The sequence below is a fragment of the Monodon monoceros genome, unplaced genomic scaffold (assembly GCF_005190385.1).
Source record: "Monodon monoceros isolate NGI ecotype Baffin Bay Population unplaced genomic scaffold, NGI_Narwhal_1 Super_Scaffold_6, whole genome shotgun sequence".
Classification (NCBI taxonomy): domain Eukaryota; kingdom Metazoa; phylum Chordata; class Mammalia; order Artiodactyla; family Monodontidae; genus Monodon; species Monodon monoceros.
Genome location: NW_021703783.1, coordinates 323,268 through 348,939, shown reverse-complemented (window position 1 = coordinate 348,939; position 25,672 = coordinate 323,268). Strand labels below are relative to the sequence as shown.

Genomic DNA, 25,672 nt, shown 5'->3' with positions numbered 1-25,672 from the left:
TATATATATATATATATATATATATATACACACACATATATGTATAACTAGATCCCTTTCCTGCACACCTAAGACTAACACAACACTGTAAATCAACTACACTTCAATTAAAAAAAGAAACGCGCTGGTGCTTCACCGACTTCTGGGGGTTCAGCCCCGGGAACGTGGCTGCCAGCTCCCGGGCCAGTGGGCCAGGCCGCATGGTTTGGTTGTATTTGAGTCAAACTGAGGCAAAGTGGGAAACATGAGTTATCTCTTGTTGACAGGGCTACAGGTGATTTTTTTAAAATCTGTATTAACTTTTCTATATAAACATTTTAAATAAAAATAAGTCATTTTTAGTTAGTTTTTTGCTTTTTTAAATGAAACGAAACTCAGGTTTGTTTCACAGCCGCCTGAAGCAGGGTCGAGGAACCACGTGCCCCACTGCGCGGACCCGAGGCTCCCGTGGGGGTCTGCAGGAGGCTCCCCACCCGCCGGCTGATGCAGCCCCATGCTCTGGGGGTGTCCCATGCCCCTCAGTTCTTACTCTGAAGATGCTCAGACCTGCAGGAGACGGAGAGGCAGACGACACCCTCGCCAACCTGTGCCTCTTCTCCTGAGTCGCCTGCAGACGACACGGCCCTTCCCCCCACAGACGGAGCTCATGTGTCCTCAGCACAAGATGCTTCCCACGCAGCTCCCGCACTCCAATAGCGTACTCGGGGCGAAACCGGGGTGACGTTATCACGTACCCGGACATAACGTCGTGCCAGGTCAGCACGTCCTGGGCGCAGCCCTGACTTCAGTGTTCCCTACACGGCCCCCGGCGACAGGGAGCTCGTGGGATCCTAGGGCTGGGGTCCCAGACTCGCTGTCGGTGTGGATGAGGAGGGCGCCTGGGGCCTGGGGACAGCTGTGGTCAGAGGGACGTGCTCCCCCTCAGACTGGCCCTGACACAGGCGGCTCGGGCCCAGAGGAGAGCTCCCGCCGTGTCTTGGCCTGGGCACGGGCCAGGCGTGGGGTTCAGCTGTGCGTCGGCTGGGGTGAGGCGCTGAACAGGGGACGGAGTCGCAGCCGCGGCCCACCCACCTCTCTCCTGGACTTCTGGGAGGTCCGCTCCAGGACATCGTCGCTGGAGATGTCCGAGTCCTCCGAGCAGCTCAGCTGGCGTCGGGGCCGCAGCTCTGCGGGGGCAGAGGCAGAGCAGGGACAGTGACCAGTGGCCACACGGGGTACTCTCCCCACTTCCACACCCACGGCAGCCCAGGGCAGGGGAGCGGAGGTGTGGTTCTCCCCGGTTTGGGTCTGTCCCGCATCCGGAGCCACGAGCCTGGATGCTGACGCACATCCGGGCGGGACTGGGCCCACACGCACCGAAGGGGCCCCGTCTGGAGCCAGCGCCCAGCCACTCACCATCAGGCCCTCCCTGGGAAGTCACAGCCCCCCGACGGCCCCCGCCCAGCTGCACGCTGGTTTCAGAAGGTCCTGGGTTTAGTTTCCTTCTCCCTAGGAAGCCCCAGGGGAGGGGGCAGCATGGGAAGTGGGTCTTTCAAGGGAGCTACAGGGGCTGGAGAGCCCGCACCGTGTGCTCTGCCCGGGAGGGGCCCCCGTGCTGCTGTACCTGCTCTCGTGACAGGAGATGCCCCCGGCTTGCCGGCGTCCACAGTGGTCCCGCTGGAAGGGGTGCTGGGGCGGGACCTGCCATCGCCCTTCTTCTTCTTGTCCTTCCTGTACCCGGAGAAGACGGACTTCCACAGGGACCTGGGCTTGGCTGCTGCTTCCTCCAGGGCGCTGGGGCTGGGCCTCTCCGGGGGCCGGCCGTCACCCTTGGGCTTCTTCTCTTTCTTGTTTCTTCTGGGGGAGAAGAGGGACGATCTCTTCTTGCTCTTCCCGCTGGAGCCCTCGGACGAGGTAACCGAGCCGTCCAGGCCCCCTGAGTCCGAGGGAGGGGACGGGACCTCCTCACTCATGGCTTTGTACGTTGGGGTGGGCTCCTCGGGGCCCTTCGGGGGCACGGCGGTGGCTCTGCGGGGTGCTGGGGTCCTGGGGGCCCTGGGGGCGGTGGCCACGGTGTCCATCTCCTTCATCCTGCTCAGCTGCCGGGCCATGGCATCCCTCAGCGCCGGGCTCCGCACTGACTTCTCCCGGGCGCGCATACGCTCGGCTGCCAGCTCCTTGGCCTCGGCGGAGACCAGCGGCAGCCCCCGCTTCTGTGGCGGGAGCCCACTCTCAGGCCCCCGGCCTCTCTCCTGGGCCAGGGGCTGCTCGGGGCAGGGCCAGCGGGAGGGGGGCGTGAAGAAGGGCTCCTGCAGACTCGAGTCTTCCGTGCGGTCGTCATACGTGTCCTCCACATCGTCCGCAAAGGGGATCTCGTCCACGCTCTCCACAAATGGCTTCGGTGCCTCCTCCGGGGGCGGCCGGGTGGGCTCCCGCGGGGTCCGCACGCACGCGGCCGGTGCTCGGGACTCCGAGGCTGTGAGCTGCCCCGCCAGGGCCGGCTTCCCGTGAAGGGTGGCGGGCTCTTCGTCGGGAGGCGGGGGCGGCGGGCTGGAGGGGGGCGTGAGCATGGTGGAGTCGGAGGTGCTGAAGCTCTGGCTGCCGGGCGTCCTGGTGCGGGAGGAGCTGCCCTGCAGGCCCAGCCCCGAGCTGCTGGACAGGTCTCTGTGCTCCGCCCGGGCGCCCTTCGGCTCCCTGCCAGGTGGGGACCCCGGGGTGGGCGGGGAGGGCTGGGTCCCCCTGGCGGCAGGCGGCCCCAGCCTCCCGGGGACAGGTGTGGGTTTCAGAAGCCAGGGTCCCTCGCCCTGGGGGAGCTTCTCAGCTCGACAGGCCTGCAGGGGCGCGGGCTGGAACGCGGGCTCGGGTCCAGGGCCCCGTCGCACGGGCGTGAGCCCCAGGCTGCGGCGGATCTCTGCGCTCTTCATCCAGAACTCTGCCACCAGGTCGCTGCGTCTCAGGGCCTCGTCCCCAGGGAGGGGGCTGCCCAGTGTGTCCTTGGTGACCCCCTGGCTCTTCACGGGGAGGGGGGCCAGGGGGGTGGAGGTTCTGGCCGGCACAGGCTGGAAGCGGATGGGGGACACGGTGGGGGACGGCACGGTGGCCTCGGCAGACGGCTGAGGCTGGGAGCAGATGGGGAGGGGGGCCAGCGGGGACCGGCGCTGTGGGCTTGCAGGTGAGGGCGGCGTCCTGGCTTCAGGCTGCGATTGGACGGGGGTGCCGGCTGTGGGCTCCCCATGGGCGAGCTCTGGCTCTGGCTCTGGCACAGGGCTCTCCGCGGGCAACCCCCTCATGGCGGCTGCAGAGGCGCGCGGGGCTCGGGTGCCCTGTGGGAAAGCAAGGTGACAGGAGCTGCTTAGAAGGCAGGGCTCTGATGGGCATGCTCTCCCGCCAAGGGCCTGAGCTTCCTGAAACACCCTCTCCATGCGGAGGGCCACGATCAAGGGCCAGGAGAACACCCCCCGTTTTGATCCGTCTGTCAAGCTTCAGAGCCCCTCACCCAGTGAACATGTGAAGCTTTCAGGTTTGGTTCACCCCAAACGCATCTGGTTCTTTGGGCCCTGAACTGACACCAGCCAAAGGATGCTAACGACCAGCCCCAGAGCTCCGAGGTCTCTGACGTAAGACTTAAAACAGCATCAATCGCAGTCTGCCTCCCGGACTGTCCTTCCCGCCACGCCCTGGCCTCATTGCAGATGAAACCCCCCAAATCACCTTGCTCCTCAGGACCCCAAAGACCAAGCCAAGTAGCCCCAGGCCTCAAGCTCCGGCCGTCCTCTAGATGGCCTCCCCTAAAACGTGCTCCACAGGACACAGTGTTACTATCTATTTATGGAGCATCCTGCAGTGCGTAGTTCAAAGACCACTGGTCACCTGGACAAGTATTTTTAATTTAGAAAATCATACATTCATTTTAGCGTAATATGGAGAAAAAACACATCTGTTGTATCAAACCAGTAATCCCACAAATATTACTGTTTTAACTTAAAAATAAATTTATGTTAAAACGGTATGCTGTATGGACACACAGAGAACAGTAGTGGGAAGCTCAGCGGTGGGATTGGCGCAGAGCAGGCCACACTGGGCCGGAGCCCCAGGGCCACTCCTGTTTTCAACAGCCCATCAGCACAGGGAATAAAAAAACTGGGTTCACACCAAGGCCCCTAAGGAGTCCCATCAGCTCTGCCTCCAAAGTGGGCCCCAAATCCTTACCTGTGCCCTGGGGCTGTGGGCTGGGGAGGACAAGACCGAGTGCTCCTCAGGGGACCGGCTGGGGCTGGAGACTTGGGAGCGACCTGAGAAAACAGACGCAGGATTTGCAAGAGGAAACACCCGCTTGCACTGCAGCGGGGCTGCTCCCAGGGCGTCCCGGCCTCGGCCATGTCACCAGTGTAGGATTTGCATCCAAAGGTCCAAAGGTGAGCTGCACAGGTGCCACAGGAGAAGGGGCCGTGCAGGGAGGGGAGGGCAGAGGCTCGCACACAGACCTCTCTCTGGGCGCCTTGCCAAGGCCGGCGGTGGCTCCTCCTCGCCTTCAGACACCCGCAGCTCCAGTCCCACTCCCACCGCCACCTGCTGCAGCTCCGTGTTGGTCTCTGACGGCACGTCGTCCGACCAGTGCTGACCTGCCGAGGGAAGTGAGCACAGACCTCAAGTGAGGCTGTGCTCCTTGCCAGGCTCCCGGCTCCTCAGAGGACAGCCGCCAGGCCACTAACTGCAGCGTGAGGTCCAGCCGGCTCTGCATCCCGGCCAGGCGCTGCCCGCTGGTCCCCCTCCTGAGACTCGTCCATCAACACAGCATCCTCTGTGACGCGGAGCCCCAGGACGCCCGTGGCACCTCCTCTCTTTTGAGGGTGCGGGCCTTCCTGAGCACACGGACGGCTCCACAGGAAGGACCAGCCTCGGGGACTCGGAGCCCTCCCGGCCCAGCCCCGCCCGTTCTCACCTCCCAGCCCAGTCCCTGCCCCTCCCCCTCAACGCCATCTCCTCCTCGTACCAGCTTCCAGAGGCAGCAGCTGGATTAAAGGCCTCGTAGGAAGCCCTGAATCTGCTCGGTTTCTCCCCAAGACTTAACGAGCGCAGCCCACGTCCAAAGGGTGGGTGAAACAACACATCTTCAGATTAGTGGCAGAACAAGGAAGGAACCAGGAGCCCTAATGGCCGCTCCTCTGAGCACCTCACTTTCGTCTTAATGTGTGTTCCGTCTTCCCTGAGCTCAGACCACTGCGGGCCCCTCCCCGGGAGGAAGGAGGCGGGCACCACGGTTGGGGGAGGCTCTGGGGTCCCCGTACCATCGCCCAGCTCTGCGCCAGTGTCCCCCGTGTCCCCATTCTCCGCTGCCTCGCCTTCTATCTCTGCTGGCTCTGAGTCCACATCTTCCTCCAGGTCGTCCTCGTCAAACGGGACTGCAAGGCAGAGATGTTCAAAGGAAGGAAGAGGAGAGAGACGGACAGACAGACGACAGACATGTGGGCAGGGGGCTCCCAGGGCTGTCATGTGACGACCGCAAGGAGGAGAGGGGAGAAGCCTGCCTGGGTGGGGGTCGGTGGGCCGGGAGGGCTCTGAGGGCAGGGCGGGGCCTCCTGAACACGGATCAGGAAGGTACCCAGCTGCAAACGTGGCAGCGGGGCCCTGCACCCACCGCAGCGTGCACGAGCCGCTTAACCCTCGAGGGGGCCGCTAACCCTGCCTTTCAGGGAAGACACGGAGCCCAGGCAGCTGGGGGATCTGTTTGCAGCCCCACCGCTCAGCCTGGCACCAGTGCCGTGTGCAGGGGGGTGACCGACCGGCAGGGCTGCAGCCCCGCTTGGGAGAATTTAGACATGTACTTTTTTTAAGCGTAAGAGAGGGACAAGGGGACGTGGAAAGTTCGTTTTTTTGGACTCAAGACCAGCCCTTCAGCACCGCAAAATGCGGCAAAGCTTCATTTCTCCTGAGCAAGGAGGCTAACGTACACACTCACACACACACACACACTCACACCTGTTCCTAACCCTGCACAAGAACTCAGACTACAGTTCAGGTTACAAGAAGGCAGCAGGAAGCAGCCACAGACGCATTGCGCTGCCTGGACCAGGGGTCCCTCCTCCTGGGGTGCCCTGGGGGCTCTTCTCGGGTCTCCTTTCAGGAAAGGGGCTGGCCTTTGACCCGCACATACTTGGCCTCAGGGTCAAGCCCGGCAGGCTGGGCAGCAGAGGAGCCCGCTGAAACACAAGGCCAGGCCAAAGGACCATGAGACCCTCGATGGCCAGCAGCCCAGCCTCGTGAAGCCGCATCCCCGGCGCCCGGGGCTGTGCAGTACCCAGCAGTGACCGTGAGTGGCCACAGGGTCAGAGCACAAGGAAACTGGGGACAAGACAGCCGTGATGGCCTGGAGGTGGGCACCTCTAGGTGCTAGGGATGTATTTCTTGACCCAGGTGGCATGTGGGTGAGTCTTGGTGTTTTTAAATAATTCCTTAAGCTGTTACTTATCCTCACCACCCCTCCTGTGCACTCGGCTTATTAAGACGAGGTGATGGTGCACACCTGCTCGGGAGAGTGCTATGAAATCGGTGTGGGACGGACGAGGCAGGGCCAGGACGCCCTCCTATGACGATGGCATTTGCCAGGACCAGTCCTGGGGAGAGCGCTCAGCTACTTCCACAGACTGAGACCTCTGTGCGCCAGCACTGCTGCTCACTCATCACACACCAGCGGAGGGGACTTCTGAGGCAAACAAGCCTCTCCTCCCGGTGCTTCCCGTGGGACAGCGAGCTGGCCGCTGATGGGGACAGAACCCGGGCCCACCCCACGGCGGGCGCCCGCCGGGCCCACACGCGTGCTACAATTAGTCTGTGAGTGACCGGGCATCGAGAGGCAATTTTACACGTTTGTGTTGGCAAGTCCGTTGGAAGCAAGAGTGACACGGACTCCCCAGCCTGGCGTGGCTCCAGACACAGGACACTAGAGCAGTCCAAGCCCAGACCTGGCCCTGCGGCCCCCAGCGGTTCTCCTACTCAGAGAAACATCTGCGCAGACTCGGGGTTAGGAGTCTACGGTCCTCAGCGGCACCCTGAAAGGAATGACTGTCACACGTATCAAAATACACGACAAGCATCAATGCAGCAGCAGCAACGCTGAAAGAGACATAGCTTGAGGGAGGGAACTGGGGGTTAATCCAAGTTAGGATGGAGCGGGTGCTAGAAGCAGCCACACACAAGGAAGCAGGCGGCGCCGACACGCTCAGCTCTGGTCTATTCAGCGGCCGCTGGGGCGTCCCGATACCTCAGCCTCGTCCAACCGTCCTGGGGACAAAACTAACTAGAAGAGGGTGACCGTAGCCCTCTCTACAGCTCGGCGTGAAGGTGCCTCCTGACCTGTGAGCCGAGGAGGATAATGGGCGGCTGGCAGGCGGCTGGTGGGGCAACCAGCCCTTCTGCATTTCACAACCGGTGGGGGCCAAGGTTGTCCCACGTCCTGCCCGGATGCCAGAGCCCCTCACTGAGAAACGCCCCCCTGCCGAAAAGTGCACTGAGGACAAGCAAGGTCTCTCGGCTCCCTCGTGGCCTGAGAGCTTGCAGAGAGCCCTGCACCTCGGCCTGCAGACCCAGCCTGGCCCTCACCCCAGTACTGACTGCCTCAGTCGTGGCACCACAGGAGCGTTACTGACTGTTGCGAGAATCCTCCAGCCCACACCCAGCCACTGTCCAGCCTCATTTCTGCGGACTCTGAGCCTCAGTGCTGTGCACAGTCCTTCGGCTTCGGTTTCACTCTATGTCTGCTAACAAAATGACACCCACCCCCGCCCGACTGCACTACTGCTCTGCTCTGGTTTTCCCAGGAGGGCGCGTGGCGTGTCTGGTCCATGCAAGGGCGGCGGCCTGAGCGAGGCATGCACGTGCCCCCGCCCTCCGCCGCGCATGCACTAGCGGCAGCACTGGAAGTCCAGAGTTAAGGGACCGGCAGAGCTGCCAAGAGAGTGGTTACGGTGAGCGGGCAGAGAACGAACATCACCCAACAACCTCCGGAGACTGACTCCAGCCAGGCCTGCACTGCTGCACGGCGAACAGAGGGAAGGTCGGGCCCTGAATTTGAAACAGACGATAAATACAAAGTTACACGGGAGTAAGCGTTCCCGGCGAGAAGAGCGGAGGTCCTCCTGTGGTCCACACGGAAGAGAGACGGACAACGTTACAGCCCGAGGCCCGTCCGGCCCCGACCAGGGGCAAGCGGGGTGTCGGGACAGGGAGAGGAGAGAGAGCACGGGAGGGTCAAGGGGGCGTCCCCGGTCAGCAGGCTCTCTCTCGGCTCCTGCAGAGCTGCTGGGTGTTTACGCGGCCGCAAACGTGGTTAAAGAGGTGGGCCTTGCCTGCGGCGAAGGTGGCTAACTCCCATGAAGGCCGGGCCACCCACTCTGCGCCCTTGGCACCCTGCAGGCTGTGTCCCCAACAGGCACCGAGTGCAAATGTGGAGACAGGTGAGCAAGAGACAGAGGACGAAGCACCAAGGCGGGCACGGTCTCCAGGTTTTCCTTTCCTTCCTTCAAAGAAGCCAGAGCAAGGTTCATCATCGTCCTGCCGTGGGATGCAGAGCACCTCCCCTAAAACCTAGAGCTGGTAAAGATGCTCCTTCAGAGGCCTCCTGGATATAAACTGCTTCTTAAAACTTTATTTCAGTCCAAGATATGGTCCCTTGACCCCATCCTGTCCGTGCACACTCACACCGAGACACACCGCATGAGGAAAAGCACAGGACATTCCTCCAAGTGGAGAAGGAAGAACCCTGCCTAGTGACGTGGGCAACGTCAGCAAATTCTTGGTTTTCCCAACATCAAGTTCACTGTTTCGCGTCAGCGGACAACAGCCCACCTCTTACCCACCGAGACTTCACATATCCTCTGACGAGAGCCCAGGGAGCAGACATGCTCCGCTGGCTCTTACTTGTGAGGAGCCTGGGGGCCCCGCCCTACAGGAGAGTCCCCGGCAGCCCGAGGGGAAGCGGGACAGAGGTGCCAGGCACCCTGCACCTGGAGGAGTTACCTCTGGAAGGAGGGGACTCAGAGGCTGGTGACACTTGCTCCTCCTGGCTCTCACGGATGTGCGTCCAGTGCACGTCAGCCTGGATCTCCAAGGGATCGGCTGGATTTACGAGCTGCTGCAGCCTTGGGCTCCCAGCTAGTGTACCAGGTTCGAGGGGCAGAGGAGATGAGGAAGGGAGAGATGACGGGAAGGAAGGAAGGAGAAAGTAAACAGGCCAGGGAAGGAAGGATCAAACACCACAGGAGAGGAAACAGAAGGAAAAGTTACCATACTTGCCAGGATCAGTTTGAATCAGAAAGAGGCAAGGATTGAGAATAAGCACACGCACACACACGTGCACACGCACACACGCCCGACTTCTACTCGTTCAACTTGATTTAGTCCCTTCAAGCCTCATGCAGCTGTCAATGTGGATGAAGAGAGTCCTACACTCCCCTCCGATGCAGAAAGTACCTTCCTTTCTGAAGCTCTTTTCATCTTAACTGCGTCTGAGGGACCCAAGTGCCCAGTTAGGAGAAAAGAGCGGGTCACAACTGGCCTCTGCAGGGCCAGCCTCCCAAGGTCCCAAGTACGTGGCTCTGTTGGCCACACAGCCCATGCCTATGGCCCCCTGCCGCGTGGACACAGAGGTGGGGCGGGACAGGGCAGCCGGCTCACGTGGGGCAGACAGTGGCGCTGCTGGGATTCTAGTTTTTATCTTCTGCAGCTAAAGAGAAAAACATCCCCTTCTACAATGGGCCTCATGCAGCATATGCTGGGCTGAGGCGGGCGTGGGCTCAGAGAAGGCTGCGGTGGGGAGGAAGCGGAGTCTGTCCTGCAGACCCCAGAGCACTGGGAGTTCACGGGAACAAGAAGTAAACCCCTCTTTGCCCTTTCTGAGGTCAAAGCCCTCTTCCCGAACACGATACTGGTGCCCCGCTGACCCACCCCTGGACGTAAGACTCGGCTTCTTAGCCAGGTGAGAACTCACCAGGGGCCCCGCTGACCCACCCCTGGACGTAAGACTCGGCTTCTTAGCCAGGTGAGAACTCACCAGGGACCCCGCTGACCCATCCCTGGACGTAAGACTCGGCTTCTTAGCCAGGTGAGAACTCACCAGGGGCCCCGCTGATCCACCCCTGGACGTAAGGCTCGGCTTCTTAGCCAGGTGAGAACTCACCAGGGGCCCCACCTTCAGGCTGTTCTTGCTCTCGGGGGCCCAAGGAATCTGCATGCACCCCTGCCCCGAGGGCTCCCATAATCAGTGCTTGGACCATGCCATACAGTTGGGTTAAAATAAGGGACAGCCAGCAACTTGGGGGAGGGGACCCTACAGGAGGGAGGGTGGCTTCTCGGGCAGCAAAAGCAGGTACCACCTGATCAGAAGGACTCTCTACGGTCTAACTGGGCAACCTGGCTTTGGCTTTGGCTTCATCATGAAAACGACAACCTCCTAATCTCCAAGCAACAGGGAACGTGACGTGGGAAGAACTCACCGCTAAGGCCACCGAACGTGGATGGGGGCTGTGCTGGGCGTGGGGTCGCAGCCCGTGTGCTCTCTTGGGAGCCACTGGCCTCTAAGCGCTTCCTCTAGGGTCGAGGGGCATTGGTGGTGCTGGACGGGGCTGAGTCACAGCAGCCACCAGAGAGCCTGACTGTCTTCGGACCAAGACATTAAGTCAAGGAGGAAACGCAGGCCCCTTCTCCACCTTCCAGGCAAGCAGGGGAAGACAACGAGCCTTCTCCCTGGGGCGCGCCTGCGTGTCACCAGTGCATGCAGCCTTGGGGACTCATCGCCCAGGCACAGGGGAGGGGCTCCGGGCGCCTGTGCTGGCCCCGCCACTTCTGAGAGTTGACTGCGACGTGGGGTGCTCGGCTCACATCAGAGGAGGAGCTGAGTCGTAACCGGATGAGGGACTGGCAGCAAATGGTCAAGGGGCACAGGGGCACCCAGGGGTGGATGCCTCGCCCGCCACTGCAGCTCTAGGAAACCCCGTCTCTCCACAGGGGACCTGCTCTCGGGGGCGGCTGGACGGCTGCCAGGGGCTGGGGTGGAGGTGGGCAGAGGTACCTTCACGTGTACCCATGTCCTCTTCCTCTGGCAGGTGCCCCAGTGGCTGGCCTTGCAGGAGTTCTCTGTCCCGGGGCCAGTACTCTCCTTCCACACCCACAGCAAAGCACCGTGTGGGGGCAGACAGGGAGGAGAGGACAGAGAGAAGAGTCATCCCCAGGTTCCTCCACTCCAAGCCCGTTCCCGCAGGCTGGAGCCGGACGCTACTTCCACGTCCAGGAGGTCAGGTCTCGGGAGGGAAGCAGGGCCAAGCTTTCCTGAATAGAGGGCACCACGCCCCGACCCCTGGCTGTGTCCCCTGGGGCGGGCCGTGCACGCGATCCCCACTGACTCACGCCGGGGCACTCGGCTCTACAGACACAGCCGGCGGAGGAAGCAGCCCGGACGCCATCCACCCACTCCTCACACGAGGGCGGTGTGCAGGCCCCACGTGCTGCCTTGGGGTCCCACCCAAACCTCCGGGTGGGAGGGAGGCCTACACAGCAGGACCGGGGCCACGGGGGCTCCAGGAGCCCGAGGGAGGCCCCACCTCTGCCGCCTGACCTCGTCAGGGCCGCCAGCTCGGGGCTCCACTGCCAGCTGAGGACCACGGGTAACGCGCACCCTGCCCGGTCAGCGCCTGGCCCTCACTGAGCTGGAGCGAACGAGCCCGGGCTGGGACTGGCCGCCGAGCACAGGAAACTCCAGGAGGAACAGAGAGATAGGCCTGCAAGGCGCAGAGCCCTCCAGGGCCAGCCCCACGGACCAGGCTCCTTGGCTAACGGCTCACGTCCTCCTCATCCTGCCCACACCCCACACGGAAAGCACGGCCTAAGCAGACACGAGTTCCCGCGGACTCAGGGCTCTGCCTGCCTGGCCCTGCTCACCACTCCAGGCCCGGTGCAGCCGGGACAGGGAGAATGACCCTCCGACAAAGGCCAGAGAAGGAGCCCAGGAAGCTCTTCCTCACCACCCGGGATCACACAGGCGGACGGGGCAGGACCCAACACCTCGAGTGTGAGACGAGGCATCTCAGAGCCAGCCCGACTGACCTACCAGGACACGGGTCCCAGCACGTCACCACGCACCACCGGTGACCCCTCCTGGGGGTCCCTCCCTCCTCAATGCTCGGCAGCCTCCGACGTCCAGGACCAGGAGCCAGGGAACCCCCAGAAAGCTAAGTTCCCTTCGTTCCTTTACCTGGAACAGGACAGGACGAGTGGCCTGACCTGGAGGAGGCCCTCATCTGCCTCTGCGTGCAGCTCTACCCAGACAGCCCTTCATGGGTCCCCTGGGGCCTGTGGAAGGCATGCCACGTGACCCCGGCCACAGAAGCCTCCCACACGCGGGTCAGGTCGGGAGAAGAGGCTTTACTCTGACCTTCACTAGACGCGTCCTCCTCGTCTTCCTCGTCCTCCTCGTCCTCCTCGTCCCCCGCGTCCTCCGCGTCCTCCTCCCCAGCCACGAAGCTCCTGGAGGCCTCGAGCTCCTCTTCACTCCTTCCTTTCAGAAGAGCGTGGATCCTCACGGCCTCCTTCCAGGGAACGCCGCCCAGGTCCGAGGGGGGCAGTGGGGGTTCCTCCTCCTCCATCTCGGACTCAGAACTGCTGCAGAAGTGACCACAGAACCCAGTGAGGGGGCCACAGAACGGAGAAGGGGGTGGCTCAAAGCCAGGGGCACAGGCAGAGGCTCCCAGCAAGGCACCCACCGGGCGGGAAGGGAGGGACGACACCTTGGGGCCAGCGCACAGAGGGTGAATGGAGGGCGAGATGGGTCACACGGGCCGGGGCAGCCCCGCCAAGCACAGGCTCGAAGCTCGTGACCCTGGGGACCGAGGGTGAAGAGCACCTCCGCTCCCGTGGACGCACCATCTCGTTGGAGGATCCCGGGTGGGAAGAAGGGCCGCCGGCAGGAAGCGGGCTGGCAGAGGTGCTGCTCGCAGGAAAGGGAGCCCCAGGCCCCGCTCCCAAACCCCACAGTGCAGTGTGCGGCGCTGCGGGTGAGGGCGCCTGGACAAGCCCCCACCCTGCGGAGGGGTGCTCGCTGCGCAAGGGCCCCGACGCCTGCTCCCGGGGCTAAGAGCGCCCGCCTTGCTCAGAGGGCCTGGCCCAGCCGCCCGTGTCTGGAGGAGACCCTAAGCACCGGGATGCCCTGCCTGATGGGGAGGCCTGACTCCCTGGGGCCTCCAGTCAGGATGGAGAGTCTAAGAACGTGGTTTGGGGTGAAGGCCTTGGGTCACCAGCGTCAGCCGACCCGGAGACCAGGCTCAACCACATTCCACAGGGAATGGGGACCTCAAGGCTCTGTGGGTGTCGTCACATATTAACACCAGGAGAGTGGCTCTGCCTGAGCCCGCAGGGACGGGAGCCGCCCTTCTCAGACTGGCCTCCGCGCTCCGCTCCGTAACGGAGAAGGGCCGTGAGCACAGCCCCGCCAGTGGGTTCTGTCCTGTAGCCTTTCTAGAAAATTACTGTACCCGAGGGTTGCGCTGGGGACTCCATCACTTTCACTGAGTCAGAGGTGAGGGTGGCCTCCCGGGCTGTGTCCCTCGACCCCTCACTGGGCCGCAGGGCTCTGCCACGACAGCTGTGTGACCACGAGCTGGCTGGTCATGCTCTCCAAGCCTGTGTCCACGCCGGGAAGGGGGTGTGAACACTGGCTTGTAGCGGGTGCCCCTAGTGGAGTGAGACTTTACTGACCGCGTCACGCTTGTGCTACACTCCGGTCCTCCAGCCATCCGTTCGCTTGTTTACACATTTACAAACTCGTTCATGCGTGTACTCCGCAGGCGTTTCTGAGCGCCTACTGAAGCCCAGCTGCTGACCTCAGAAAGAAAGAGCGGCTCCTCACTGCCGGCAGCTCAGTCTGGCGACTCCTGCTCCACTCGTTCATTCAACTACAATTTACTGAGTGTCTCTGCCCACGGTGCCCTTCCTAGACGACACAAAGCTGCCACAGAAAAGATCTTCAGTGTCAGGGGAGATAAGATGCGAACACCAGGACTAGACAAGGTGGCCGGTAAATGCAGGGTGGTGGGGGCAGTTTCAAGTGGGAAGACATAAGAATGTGGACCACAGAAAGCTTCTCCTCTGGAGTTTGTTAGCCCTCAGTGTTTACTTAGCCATGATTTTTGCCTTATCGTTGTGATTTCACTTCTTTACACTTATTAACTAACGACAACGTGTGAGCCCGTGTGTGTCATTTAACATCTTTCAAACGTGAAATCAGGGTAAGAATGCCTCCTGTGCTCAGCTCTAACCTCAGGTCGATTTGCAACACTTCAGGTGGACAGGGAGGCCAGCCTGCCCTCCTTCATGCCAGGCGCACTGGGGCCCCAGCTGTCGGCGGGCAGCTCTCTGGGGGGTGGGCTCAGGGCAGCCCCTCCCCGTGCCGTGTCATGAGGGCAGCTTGCGTGATGAGGCCCCACATGAAGCTGTGACAGCTCAAGGACCACGGAGAATAGCAAGGGAGGCACAGAGCATAAAAACAGGGCGGAAGGTCAACCATGCTTCTGGAGTGCCACGCGCTTCTAGAGATGGGACACAGGCAAGCCACCCTGCCTGCCTGCCTGCCTTGGTGAAAGAGAGAGAGATAGACAGGTACTGCCAGCTGCTCCTCTCCAGGCATCACCGTCCACGGGCCCTCAGAGCAGGCCTCCGGGTCTGGCTAGGCTCCTCACGTCATGTCAGATTCGCAGTGTGAAGTCACTACTCAAGGTTCATCTTATGATATATTCTCGGGCTGCTCCCAGCGCCTGAATCTCTGGGTCTGGCCTTTGAGGGGCAGGAGGAAGGATCTGTGTGAGGCACATTCCCTGCCTGGACTACAGCCTGGAACACTTCCAGGGGGCAGAACCCCTACAGCAGAACAAAACACAAGACAACCGACTTCCCTGTCCTTTAGGGAGGAGAGGAAGACCACAGGACACAGCCTCCCAGGAGACACAGAGCCAGAAAGTGTAGTCGTTAAGACTAGCTTTCCACGACAGCAGGGATCTGCTTCCACACTTGTAACTCCATCCTGCCCCGTGTGGCTATTCGATCCAGGTAGCCTCCCAGGCCACACCCTCTCTTATCGCTTGCCTAGCACTGCCGAGATGGGCAAAAGCAGACGAGGGACGCAACCAGGAAGGCCAGGCAGGCTGCACCCGCGTTCACAGGGTGGGAGGTGGCCCCTGTGAAGCCCCTCAGCAAAGCCCATCGGCAGAGCTGACACGTCCTGCTGGAACCACGGAGCGGAAGCCTCCCCGCTGGGTGTGCCCGAATCACTCCTCTCACAGCGCCTTCCCCGAACCTCTCCAGGCGCCGTCTTCTCACCGAGCCCACGGTGGGCTGGCAGGAGGACACAAAGTCAACGGACCAGCTTCTCAAGGGACAAGGTCTGCTCCAGACTTAAAAGAGCCAGCAGAGGAGCAGATCCAGAGGAGGACGTGCTTGGAGCACGAGGCACTTCACATGGATCAGCTCAACTGATCACACAGTAGCTCAAGGGCACAGCCACTGTTATCATCCCCATTCCCACAAATGAGGAAGCCGGGCTTCCAGAGGTGGGATGGTCTGGGTGAGAAGTCAGGAACCCCCAGCGTCCGCCCACATCAGGTCACCCCGTCAAACCCAGGAGGAAGGTCACGACCCGGTTCCTGGCTGCCGCGTCGACCTGGGAACTCGGGCAGCCGCCGCGGATGGACACCACCTGAAGCTGCTGATGGCTTCCCTTTTAAGCTAACCCGCTGGTAATCAGAGCGTCTCCGAGCAATGCCCCGTCCTGCGCAGCGGGACAAGGTCCCACCCACCCTGCCAACCCTGTAAGCACTGAGCCGCCTGTGGAGGAGACCTGCCGGGTCCTGCGATCTGCACGCGGTGGAGACCACTCCGCGCTCAGGCCAGCACCCTGCGGGTGGAGGGTGAGAAGGGGAGCAGTCAGGTGTGCCTCGCAGGAGGGGCTGTTCCTCACACTGTCACCCTTTGGGCTGGCCTGTCTCCTGTGACCTTCAGGGAGTCCTCTGCAGCCCTGGCTGCCCGTCTGGGAAGCACACCTGGGCTCCGGCCCTCCCCGACACAGGAAGGAGAAAACACACGGAAACCAGACCAGCCTTCTCCTGCCCCAGCACCCAGGCTCTCCCAGAGAAAATGCAAGCACTGTTTCCAGGGTCCCCTCTGGAAGATGCTCCTTCCCCCCGTCCAAGGAAGGTCATGGAGCTGATGAGGCCTCGGTCGAGATGCTCTGCTGGTGTGAAGGAAACCGCAAAGATGATGGGAATCGCCTGGGTATCTGTCAAAACAGGTGTTCCTGGTCTCCACCCCACGCCCACCGAGTGAGATGCTGGCAGGAGCGGGGCCAGGAATTATCCTTCGACCAAGTGTCGCACGTGTCGCATTAGGGACATCTGAGAAATTTAGAGCAGTGGTTCTCACAGCGTGGTCTCCAGACCACAGCACCAGCCGGGAACTTCTGAGACATGCAGATCATGGGCTCTACCCCAGACGGACTGGGACAGAAACCTCCCAGCTGTCTGTGCTCTCACGGGGCCGGCGGGTGATTTTGATGCAGGCGAAGCTTGGTCACCACTGCCCCAGGGCAAATTCGAGGCAAGCCCGATTTCTGGCACTTAAACCACCTGTTCAAGGAAACCCAAACAGGAATCACCACCCTGCCGCTCCTAGTGAGGGTTGCCTGGGCTGTGCTTGGATCCACAGGTAAGACAGTGATTACAGCAACTGCCCACCGGGTGCAGACACTGTGCCCACGACTTTATTTGGTTTAATGCTCAAAGCAAACCTCTGAAGCGCAGTGTCCTTGCAGATGAGGAAAGGAGGGCGAGAGAGCGTAAGAAACTTGCCCCCAACTAGCAGAAGGTGGAGCTAGGCCTCAGGTCTGGGTTGTCTGCCTGCAAAGTCACGTCCCAACAGCACCCCGCGCTCTGCCCGCACCGCAGGCGCCCGAGGTAAGAGGAGAGTGAATCCCCGCTTGGACCGGTCAGTTCCTGGAAACTCTGTCATCTCTCATCTTCAAGTCCGATGACTCCCCAAGGAAGGATGGAGGCATCTTACGGCTTCCTTGGGGAAATGAGCTCTGGCGCCGCACTCTTACGAGACCATCGTTACACTTTACATAGCATCCACGCTTAGCGCTTTTTCAAATGGGAACTTGAGTACAATGGGGCATTTACTACACCACTGGGTGCTGACTGACCTATCCTTCTACCTCACCTGCTGCGAAGGCTGTGACTCAGCCTTCCTGCAAAGCCCAGGCTACATCACCTCCACTCCTGCCCCATAATCCCTCGGTTTACAGATCACAGTGCAGGAAATGTTATTCCTGCAGGACAGGGTCTGCCCATGTCACCGAGCCCAGCCCTCCACTCCGCCCCACCTCAGGAGCGCTGCGTCCTGAGGGCGCTGGTTGGGGAGGCTCTGCAAGGGGGGCTGCAGGGGGTCCGCCTGTCCTGACTCCACTCCACCTGCCTGTCCTGTTCTCTTCCAGCCTGTTCACTGCTGAGCCCTGACTTGGGCACTAACCCCACTGACTCAGGCAGGCCTGCAGGTGGCGGGAATGCGCGGACAAGGACAGAGATGAGGGGGTGTGTGGGGCACTTTCCCCAAAGGTGCACGCGGCTCAGCCGGCCGGCACCACGCACTGCGAGGGGCCCTGGGATGCAGGTTTCTGCTTCTTTCCACACACAAGAGAAAGAAAGAAGCCCAGAGAGATGAGACAGCTTCCCCAAGACTGCACGGCGACCCGGTGGCTGAGTCACCCCAGAGCCTCCATGGAACCCACCCCCAGGGGCACGGTCGCCACCCCCACCCTGTGGAAGCCCCTCCCCCGACACATCTGTAAACACCAGCCCAGGGCACATTTTTTCTGTTCCTTTTCAATGAAAAGCAGGGTTAAGGTCTTGGTAGGCGCTCAGTGAGTACTGAATCTCTGAATTAAGTCAAACAAACTGGTCCTTTCTGACTAACGAGACGGGGAGCTGGGGCACCAGGCGGCAGGGAACATGGAGAGCCCTGGATGTGGACCAGAGACCCTGGGCTTGAACCTCAGTCAACCCTCCATCCTGGTCCTGGTCACCATCGCTTTCCTTACCACGAGGGGGCAAGATGCACATCCTATATATTTCACAGGCCCCGGAGGACAACCAGCTAAGGAGTTGGACGCTGGAGTCCGCAGCCAACGCCTACAAGCACCTACACGTGCCCAGCTCTGTCCCAAGCACCTTCCACCCCGGGACCCTCGCACAACTCTGCAGCAGGCCCTGGCGCTGCCGCCCCTCACACGGACGAGGGGACAGGCAGAGAGGTCACACGACCGCCCAGTCACGGGTCACGACGCAAACCCAGGCCGTCGGGCTCAGGGCCCCGCTCCCCTGCCCGTCACAGACGCAGCCCCACAGGCTGACCTGCTGGCCGCGTCCTCCTCCGTCCCCGTGTCCAGCACACTGCTCAGGTTGTGCTCGGCCTGCGTCTCTTCGGGCACCTCCTCCAGCCCCTCCGCCTGCCGCACCGACAGGCGGTAGTTCTCCAGCTCAATCCTCTCCGGGGTGCCCCGCAGCCTCTTAGCGATGCTGGGCTCCTCCAGGCCGTTCACGCTCGGGCCTGCACGACAAGCAAGAAGCAAAGTTCTGGGATCAGTGACAGGGACGAGGGAAGGAACTTCTCCCTGGAAGGAGAGGCAGCCGTCCCACGAGGCCAGGGAGCCGGACACGGCAGCAGTCAACAAGGTCGGGCCCCGGAGAGCCCAGAGGTCTCTGGTGTGAGGGGGCAGAAGACAAAAGACCCCACATCTGCCTTACAGGGACGCGACAGCCTGGGAAGCAGTGCACACTGGCCAGGGGGCAGGGGCAGGACTGGCCCTCAAGGGAAAGCAGCCTGTTGAGAAGGGAGTCCTCTCTGCTGCCCCGCCCCCTCGGTCCAAGACCTGCTGCCCCCCGACAAAGTCCAGGACCCGCTGCCCCCCATAAAATGGTCCAGGACCCAATGTCCCCACCTGCTTGGTTCAGGACCTGCTGCTGCAATCCCATGGTCTGGACCTGCTGCCCCACCCCATGGTCCAGGACCCAGTCGAGGTTCGGGCACTGCATCTGGCTGGTCTACTGAGGTGTCCAGGTAAGCTATTCTGCAGAGCTTCTCACACTGTGGGTTTGTCTGTCTCACATTTAGATTCATGGCAAGACTTTTTGTTCCACGGGAACACCTTGTGGACGACTCTGGGCTCCTCCCACTGCACCCACGCAGGATAGTCAGGCCCCCTCGGTCCTGGTGACACCAGCTGGACAGCTTGGTTGAGCTGGCGCCCACCCACGTCTCTGTGGTAAAGAGACCTTTTCCCCTTTGTAATTAATAAGTAATCTGTGGGGTGATGCGGAGAGACTCTGGACTACCTGTTCCCAGAATACCCATGTCAGGGGGCTAAAGATCCACTGATGACCCTGCCTGGTCAATTATTGCTCTGGGAGGCCCACGATGGCGGTTTCTAGACTCTATCATTCCTTTGCGAAGAAATCTGAGGACTGGGCTTCCCTGGTGGTGCGGTGGTTAAGAATCCGCCTGCCAATGCAGGGGACACAGGTTCGAGCCCTGGTCCGGGAGGATCCCATGTGCCATGGAGCAACTAAGCCCATGCGCCACAACTACTGAGCCTGCGCTCTAGAGCCCGCGAACCACAACTACTGAGCCTTCATGCCACAACTACTGAAGCCTGTGCGCCTAGAACCCGTGCTCCACAACAAGAGAAGCCACCGCAATGAGAAGCCCGTGCACTGCAACAGAGTAGCCCCCACTCGCTGCAACTAGAGCAAGCCAGCGTGCAGCAACAAAGACCCAACGCATCCAAAATAACAGAAAGAAAAGAAAAGAAAAGGGCTTGTGGACTCTGAGGTCTCAGGTGTCCGATGTCGCCATCACGCACCCCTCACCTCCCCCATCTCCATCGTTACCCTTCCTAATACACCTTGTGACCCCACGTTTGGGCAGAAGAGGCCCACCGACCACTCTCCTGTGTCCACTGTGACAGGACGTCACATGTGGTGCGGAGTCAGACAGACCCGCTGAGACAATGGACTCCGCCAGTGACCAGCTGAAGGACCTTAGGAAAATCACACAACCACTGAGAGCTCGCTTCCTGATCCATGAACAAGGACAATCCCACGTCGCGGGGTTACTACGAGTACGAAGTGAATTACACAGCGCATGTACGCGCATTTGTGCAGGTGCCATCTCTGTGCTCCGTACACTCTGCCTCCCTCTTCTAGGAGTTAGGTGATACAGCTGAGGTCCAGGAACATTTTCACCACCAATCTGTACAAGTCCATTGCATCCATCTGCCCTGGATTGCAAACGACAGTTACTGGACACAGAAGGCGGGAAGAGCCTCTGAGCAGAGCAAGCAGCACCGGGAAGGGGCCCAGGTGGAGGGACGCAGGCACCGGGGCGGGGCGGGGCACAGGGCCTTGCGTCCCGCCAGGGCAGGCACCTGGCTTCGGCGACACTCTCAGCTTTAGGGACCGACACTAGGTTTAGCAGGTGAGGTCACGCCAGCCAGTGTTAGGTGGTCTTCAGGCGAAGCCCAGAAGCCCCCTGATGAAGGGCTGAAGGATGGGGTGGGAACACTGATTTAGTAACTTTTGTGACGTGAGAGGTTGTGCAGAAAACGTCTGGAAGGCTGGCCCTTCTGTCATGCGCATGTTCCGAACCTCCTCGTAAAATCATTAGAAATAACCCCGTGAATGCGGGCAGTCACGGAATAAAGTCTCAGCGCATCTGCTGCAGTGACCAGGATCTCCCACCAAACAGCACCCTTCAAATCACTAGAGATTCCTTCTGAAAAGCAAGACCTGCGGCGTGTTCACTTACAAATGCAGGTAACCGTATAACCATGGGGTCTGGGCACGAATCCTGTGCCGTCTGCACACATCTGCCCGTCCCGGTCTTGGTGCCCCGGGAACCTCATTTTGGACACCCCCGGACTATCCTTCAACACTGAGCTCAGGGCCCCCGAAGTGTGAGCTCTGATGCTGGACGAGGGCGTGTGGAAAATTAGGAAACACGTGGTCTCCAGATGACAGCATGAAAGAGGCAGGGAGCACAGCAGGTGGACACGGTCTGGACAGTCTCCACACCTGCCCCCAGGCCCTCCGAGGGCACAGGCTCTAATCGCGGGGCCAGCCTTTCCAAACACCAGCCTTCCTGGCCTCCCTTCTCCTCATCAAAACCCAGCTCGATAAAGACAAGGCCAAGGGTCCCCGACTACAGTACCACTTGATTCTGTCCTTCCCATCGTGTATTTTTGACAACTGCCCTTAAACGGAAAGGGAAATAAATGGGTGGCAACTACCTGAGCACAAAGTTTTGGGGAATTCCATGAATCTGGAATAAAGACCAGTATTTCTTTTAGATGGTAGAAGAAAAACAGAGTAAGAGCTGTCACTTAAGGGAAAACAACTCACATCATCACTTCAGACTGAGCAATTTCAAGGTAGAGAAGGAACACACTCATGGGAAGACCCTTGGGGGAAACGCAGTGTCTGCCAGGAATTCCACGAGAACCTGGGGAAACAACACAGGCTAAAATGCTCTCTACTCCGAGCGCCGCAGGCCGGGCATGGCAAAGAAAGTCCTCACAGGGATGGTTCCAGGCGTGTAGAGGCGTCAGGGCTCGAGCACACACGCGGGACCACGGGAGCATGGAAAAGGGGCGCGTGGCCCACCCAGGGATCCAAGGAGGGCGGTCTGGAGGAACACGAAGGTAGGCGCCAGCTTTAAGGTAGATAACAGTTTGCAAATGAGATCACCGAGGTTCAGAGACAGTAAGCTGCCCAAGGTCACACAGCTGGCGAGCGGTGCAGCCAAGACCCGACCCAGGAGCACAGCGTCTGCTCAGAGGCCTGGTGTGCTGCCGCCAAGGCGCATTTCCTTGGAGTCCTGCTCTGCCTTCCCCCGCAGGGGCGTCTTCACCACAATCTCCTCCCCACCGTGACCTTCATGACGAAGGACAGAGACTCCATGGAAATGTCCTGGAGCAGAGCGTCTGGCGTCTGGAATGACATCCTGCCCTCCTCCCAGCGTCAATTCTCTGGAGTTTCCACAGGCTGCATAGAGCAGGGGATCACCCAACCCCAAGCCCAGAGGCTGGGGCTCTGGGGAGGGGAGATGTTAATTTAATACTGGGCTTGGCCACAAGCAACAAAAACGAAGCCAGAAACACTCAGATCATTCACACATCGGTCCCCACAGAGAGGAGGCTGTGGGCCGTGAAGCCCAAGACATTCCCACTGGAGATGCTGTAAAAGGCGGGAGGGCTGGAGTGGAGTCACTCACTGGTCAGGCCCCAGGCCCCTCTGGTCTCCACCCACTTTCAGCGACCAGGGAAAGCAGGATGTTCCCTCAGGGCCGGGTCCCCATGGAGGCCGTTTTCCCAAAGGGAAGGTGGCACTCAGAGGATGCTCGGCAAGTACCCCAGATTCACCAACTGCCAAAGCGTGCTTAGCATTCCTGGTCCATAAGCTTAAAATGTCATGGGAAATTCAGACAAACAAACACCAACAGAATCAGCGTCCTTGACTCCCTGTCCTGAGCAGAGGGCCATTGGCCAGACTAACCGGATGGTGATGGTAAATTAAGACACTGAAGGAAGTAATGGTGGAGGTGGCCTTGGCAGTGGTTCTGACACCGTGACAGAGGAGCCCCACCTGCTGCCCCCGGGTCCCTGCTGTCTCGTCAGCTTCGGAGGAGCCCAGGAGAGCAGAGGCTGCAGAAGGGCAGTTTGGAAAGTCAGAGTGAACCAGCAGGGTCAGGCCAAGAGCCCCGGCCTCGCCACGTCACATGCTTTTGATGCGGCAACACACAGGGGCTTCCCAGCTGAAAGTGGGATGAGGGATTTGGGATCATTCCTAGGCTGACTGTTCCCTAAGTCCAGGCAAGCAGATCTCAGGTCACTGGAGGCCAATTCCAGCTCCACAGACCGAAGGGAAACAGCTCCAGGATCTGGGTGGCACCCTAAATAAGAGAAAGGCTCTGAGCCTGAGTGACGGGCCCTGCTCTGGGCCAGTCACTGCCTGTGTGAGCTCCATACATCATCCTCAAGCAAATATTTCCCTCACAGGAGAACCTGCTCTCAGCTGACGGACGAGCGCTGCCAAAGCCCTTGGCAACACGCGTGAAATCACCCTGGGGGAGAGGTCACCCTCCTCATGAGGAGCCTCCGTCCTCACGGGGCTGCGAGGGGGTCCCTGCTGCAGTTCTGCGGCAACACATGGCCACCCCGGGACAGGACCGCTGTCCGGACCAGAAACAGCTGCCTCTGTGGGGCGTTGCCTGCGAGAGGGGCCCTGTGACGTGAGTGGCCCGGCGGCCCCACGGGGAAGAAGCAGCCCACTCTCCCCACCTCACTGCCACTCAAGCTGCCGGCTGAGCTGCCGCTCAGCTGTCCGAGAAGCAGGCGGCCGCTCTGCCCGGGACCCTGTCCCCGCTCCCGTCCGGCGGGACAGTGGGGTCTGGTGTCTGCGGGAGGAGGAGGCCCACCTTGGGGGAAAGGCTCACTGGGGCTGCTTCCACGGCCTTCTCAGAAGGGCCGTGGGACAGCTGGTTTGGGCCTCGGCAGACTCTGCTGGGCCGGCCGCACGCCTGAGGCCTCGCACGGCGATTTCTCCCTCTGGAGGACACCGCACACTTCGCCGGCGCTTTGGTTCTGGAGGCCAAATGAAGGAGTTTCCAAGCACTGCCTCGGTGAGGTGACTCCGGCCCCTGCACGTGGACCCTCTGACAGACTCTTCTGTGGTTTCCTGCTGTCAGGGGGTGGGGTTCACTGCATGTCCCGAGGTCACAGGATAGGAGGGTGTCAGATGCTCCTTTGCTCGGGAAGCAGGTGATGAAGGAACAGGGACGACCGGCTGAGTCAGGACTGTGACGTGGGCTGCACGCCCCGCCGCTGGGCGCTGCCGGCGCTATTGCCACCCAGGGTTCTGATGTCCACAGGCCCTAGGAGACCGGTCCCGGACGGCACCCGGGGCCGTGTGGCTGTGCAGCGAGGGACGGGATCGCTAACTGCCCCTCCACACCCAGCGTCTCCTCGTCATCCGGGGGACCGCGTGCTCACGTGCGGCACAGAGAAAAGCAGGTCACGCGGACGCAAGGGGGAGATACTGAATTACCAAGAGTCGGGCAGTGACCGAGAGGCCAAAGACGGGAAGCGCAACAGGGACAAGTCAGAACTGTCCCAGGAAACCCACCAGGTGGGAGGTGGGAGCCTGCAGCCCGCAGAGTCCCCTCGGGAAGCTGAGGGGCTCGTCCATCGCCACAGCCCTTGGCTCCCCATCTGCAGGATCCCGGGGGACTTTTGCTGTTACGTTAGTTTTCTAACAAGATGTGACTTTTGCTGCTATTAGTACAGCTCCCAAAGGTGTCTTTTTGGCAGGTGGAAATCCTGGCACACGTCACTCTAACTGGCCAAGGCAAAGAGGTCTCTTTTAAGGCACGTACCCAAGTCTCCATTAAAAAAAACACCTTACCAGGGCTTCGTGTAGCTCTCTTGATAACATATCTTTCATGTGTCGAAATATCTCAGAGATGAAACTCGACTTGACCCTTAACAGTCAGCTGGGTCACCCCGCAGAATGGCCACCTCTCTGCTGTCTAAAGCGCTGGGGTCTGCTGTGTTTTCTCTTAAATCCCACAGAGCTGAGCTCTAGCTGCAGTTCTACTGTTCCCACCTGGCCGCCCACATGCACACACCTGTGCACACACGGGAGCCATGGGTGTGGCCGGCAGATCAGGAGGGTCCCTACAGCTCAAGGTAAGGAGCCTGTCCACCAGCCCACTCATGGGGCTAGCCTCTGAAATCTTAATAAGAGGCGGGAATAGATAAGGGTGGTCCACAGGTCAGCCCAGCCCGGGCCTCTGCCTGCTGCTGCTGGCCCCTCCACACCCCCAGGGCTCTAGCGCACCTTCATCACACCATCCACCTCCTGAGTGCACCCCAAACTGGAGGGTCCGCTGCACAGGGCTCTCCCGGCCTCCTGTGGTTCTGGTGCCATCAATGCAGCAGAGCAAGTGTTCGGTAAAGCGTCTTGAATAAACAATCAAGATGGAAGGTCTCAGCCTGTATCTGAACTACAGCAACACCTCACTATACTTTTAAGGAATTGGCTGGACATAATCTGGTCTCGGTTTCCTCATCTTGACACACAACACTGAGGGCCTCTGCGTGTCTCAAGGAGCTTGATACTGTTCCAGGCCCCAAGAAGAGGCAGGAACACCACCTCTGTGAAGACAGTAGCCGTTCCCTTAGCGCCCGGGACAGAGAAATTCCTTTGAAGATGCCAACGTCCTACAAGACTCCACGGAGGAAGGCTCTGAAAAGACACCATCTCAAACGACCTGATGTCCTAAATGCATGTCCTCGCTTCACCGTGGAGAGCAGCTGAGCTCCAGGGAGCATCTCGCGCACTGGAGGACCAGACCCGTACGAGCACGCGGAGGGGAGAGGTGGGAAGGGAGAGAAGGACCACGAGTCTGCCCACCAGGCACTGCCAGATGATGAGCTTTTCCCAAGATGTGCGTTTAGACTGCACCCCTCCCCTCCGGGGCACTTCAGTCCAGAGTGCATCCCAAGCTGGCTGCGAGGGGCTCTCGGGGGGCCAGCTGCACAGCCCCA

The 25,672-nt window shown here is 60.6% G+C and overlaps 1 protein-coding gene across 17 annotated transcripts in view; it reads right to left on the bottom strand.

Moving 5' to 3' along the window:
* The window catches only part of MICAL3 (microtubule associated monooxygenase, calponin and LIM domain containing 3), a 175,138-nt gene that overhangs the window by 23,289 nt on the left and 126,177 nt on the right, over positions 1 to 25,672 (bottom strand). For 7 of the 17 annotated variants that reach the window (XM_029205072.1, XM_029205071.1, XM_029205070.1 and 4 more), the window contains 8 exons: positions 18,423 to 18,618; positions 12,404 to 12,630; positions 8,995 to 9,129; positions 5,268 to 5,381; positions 4,464 to 4,601; positions 4,189 to 4,271; positions 1,604 to 3,302; positions 1,072 to 1,166 (listed from right to left, as the gene is read on the bottom strand). In XM_029205072.1, the coding sequence (XP_029060905.1) occupies positions 1,072 to 1,166; positions 1,604 to 3,302; positions 4,189 to 4,271; positions 4,464 to 4,601; positions 5,268 to 5,381; positions 8,995 to 9,129; positions 12,404 to 12,630; positions 18,423 to 18,618 (2,687 nt within the window). Of the gene's footprint in view, positions 1 to 1,071; positions 1,167 to 1,603; positions 3,303 to 4,188; positions 4,272 to 4,463; positions 4,602 to 5,267; positions 5,382 to 5,499; positions 8,041 to 8,994; positions 12,224 to 12,403; positions 12,631 to 18,422; positions 18,619 to 25,672 lie in introns of those variants that run through there. The other 10 variants (XM_029205085.1, XM_029205078.1, XM_029205076.1 and 7 more) reach the window with 10 other exon arrangements.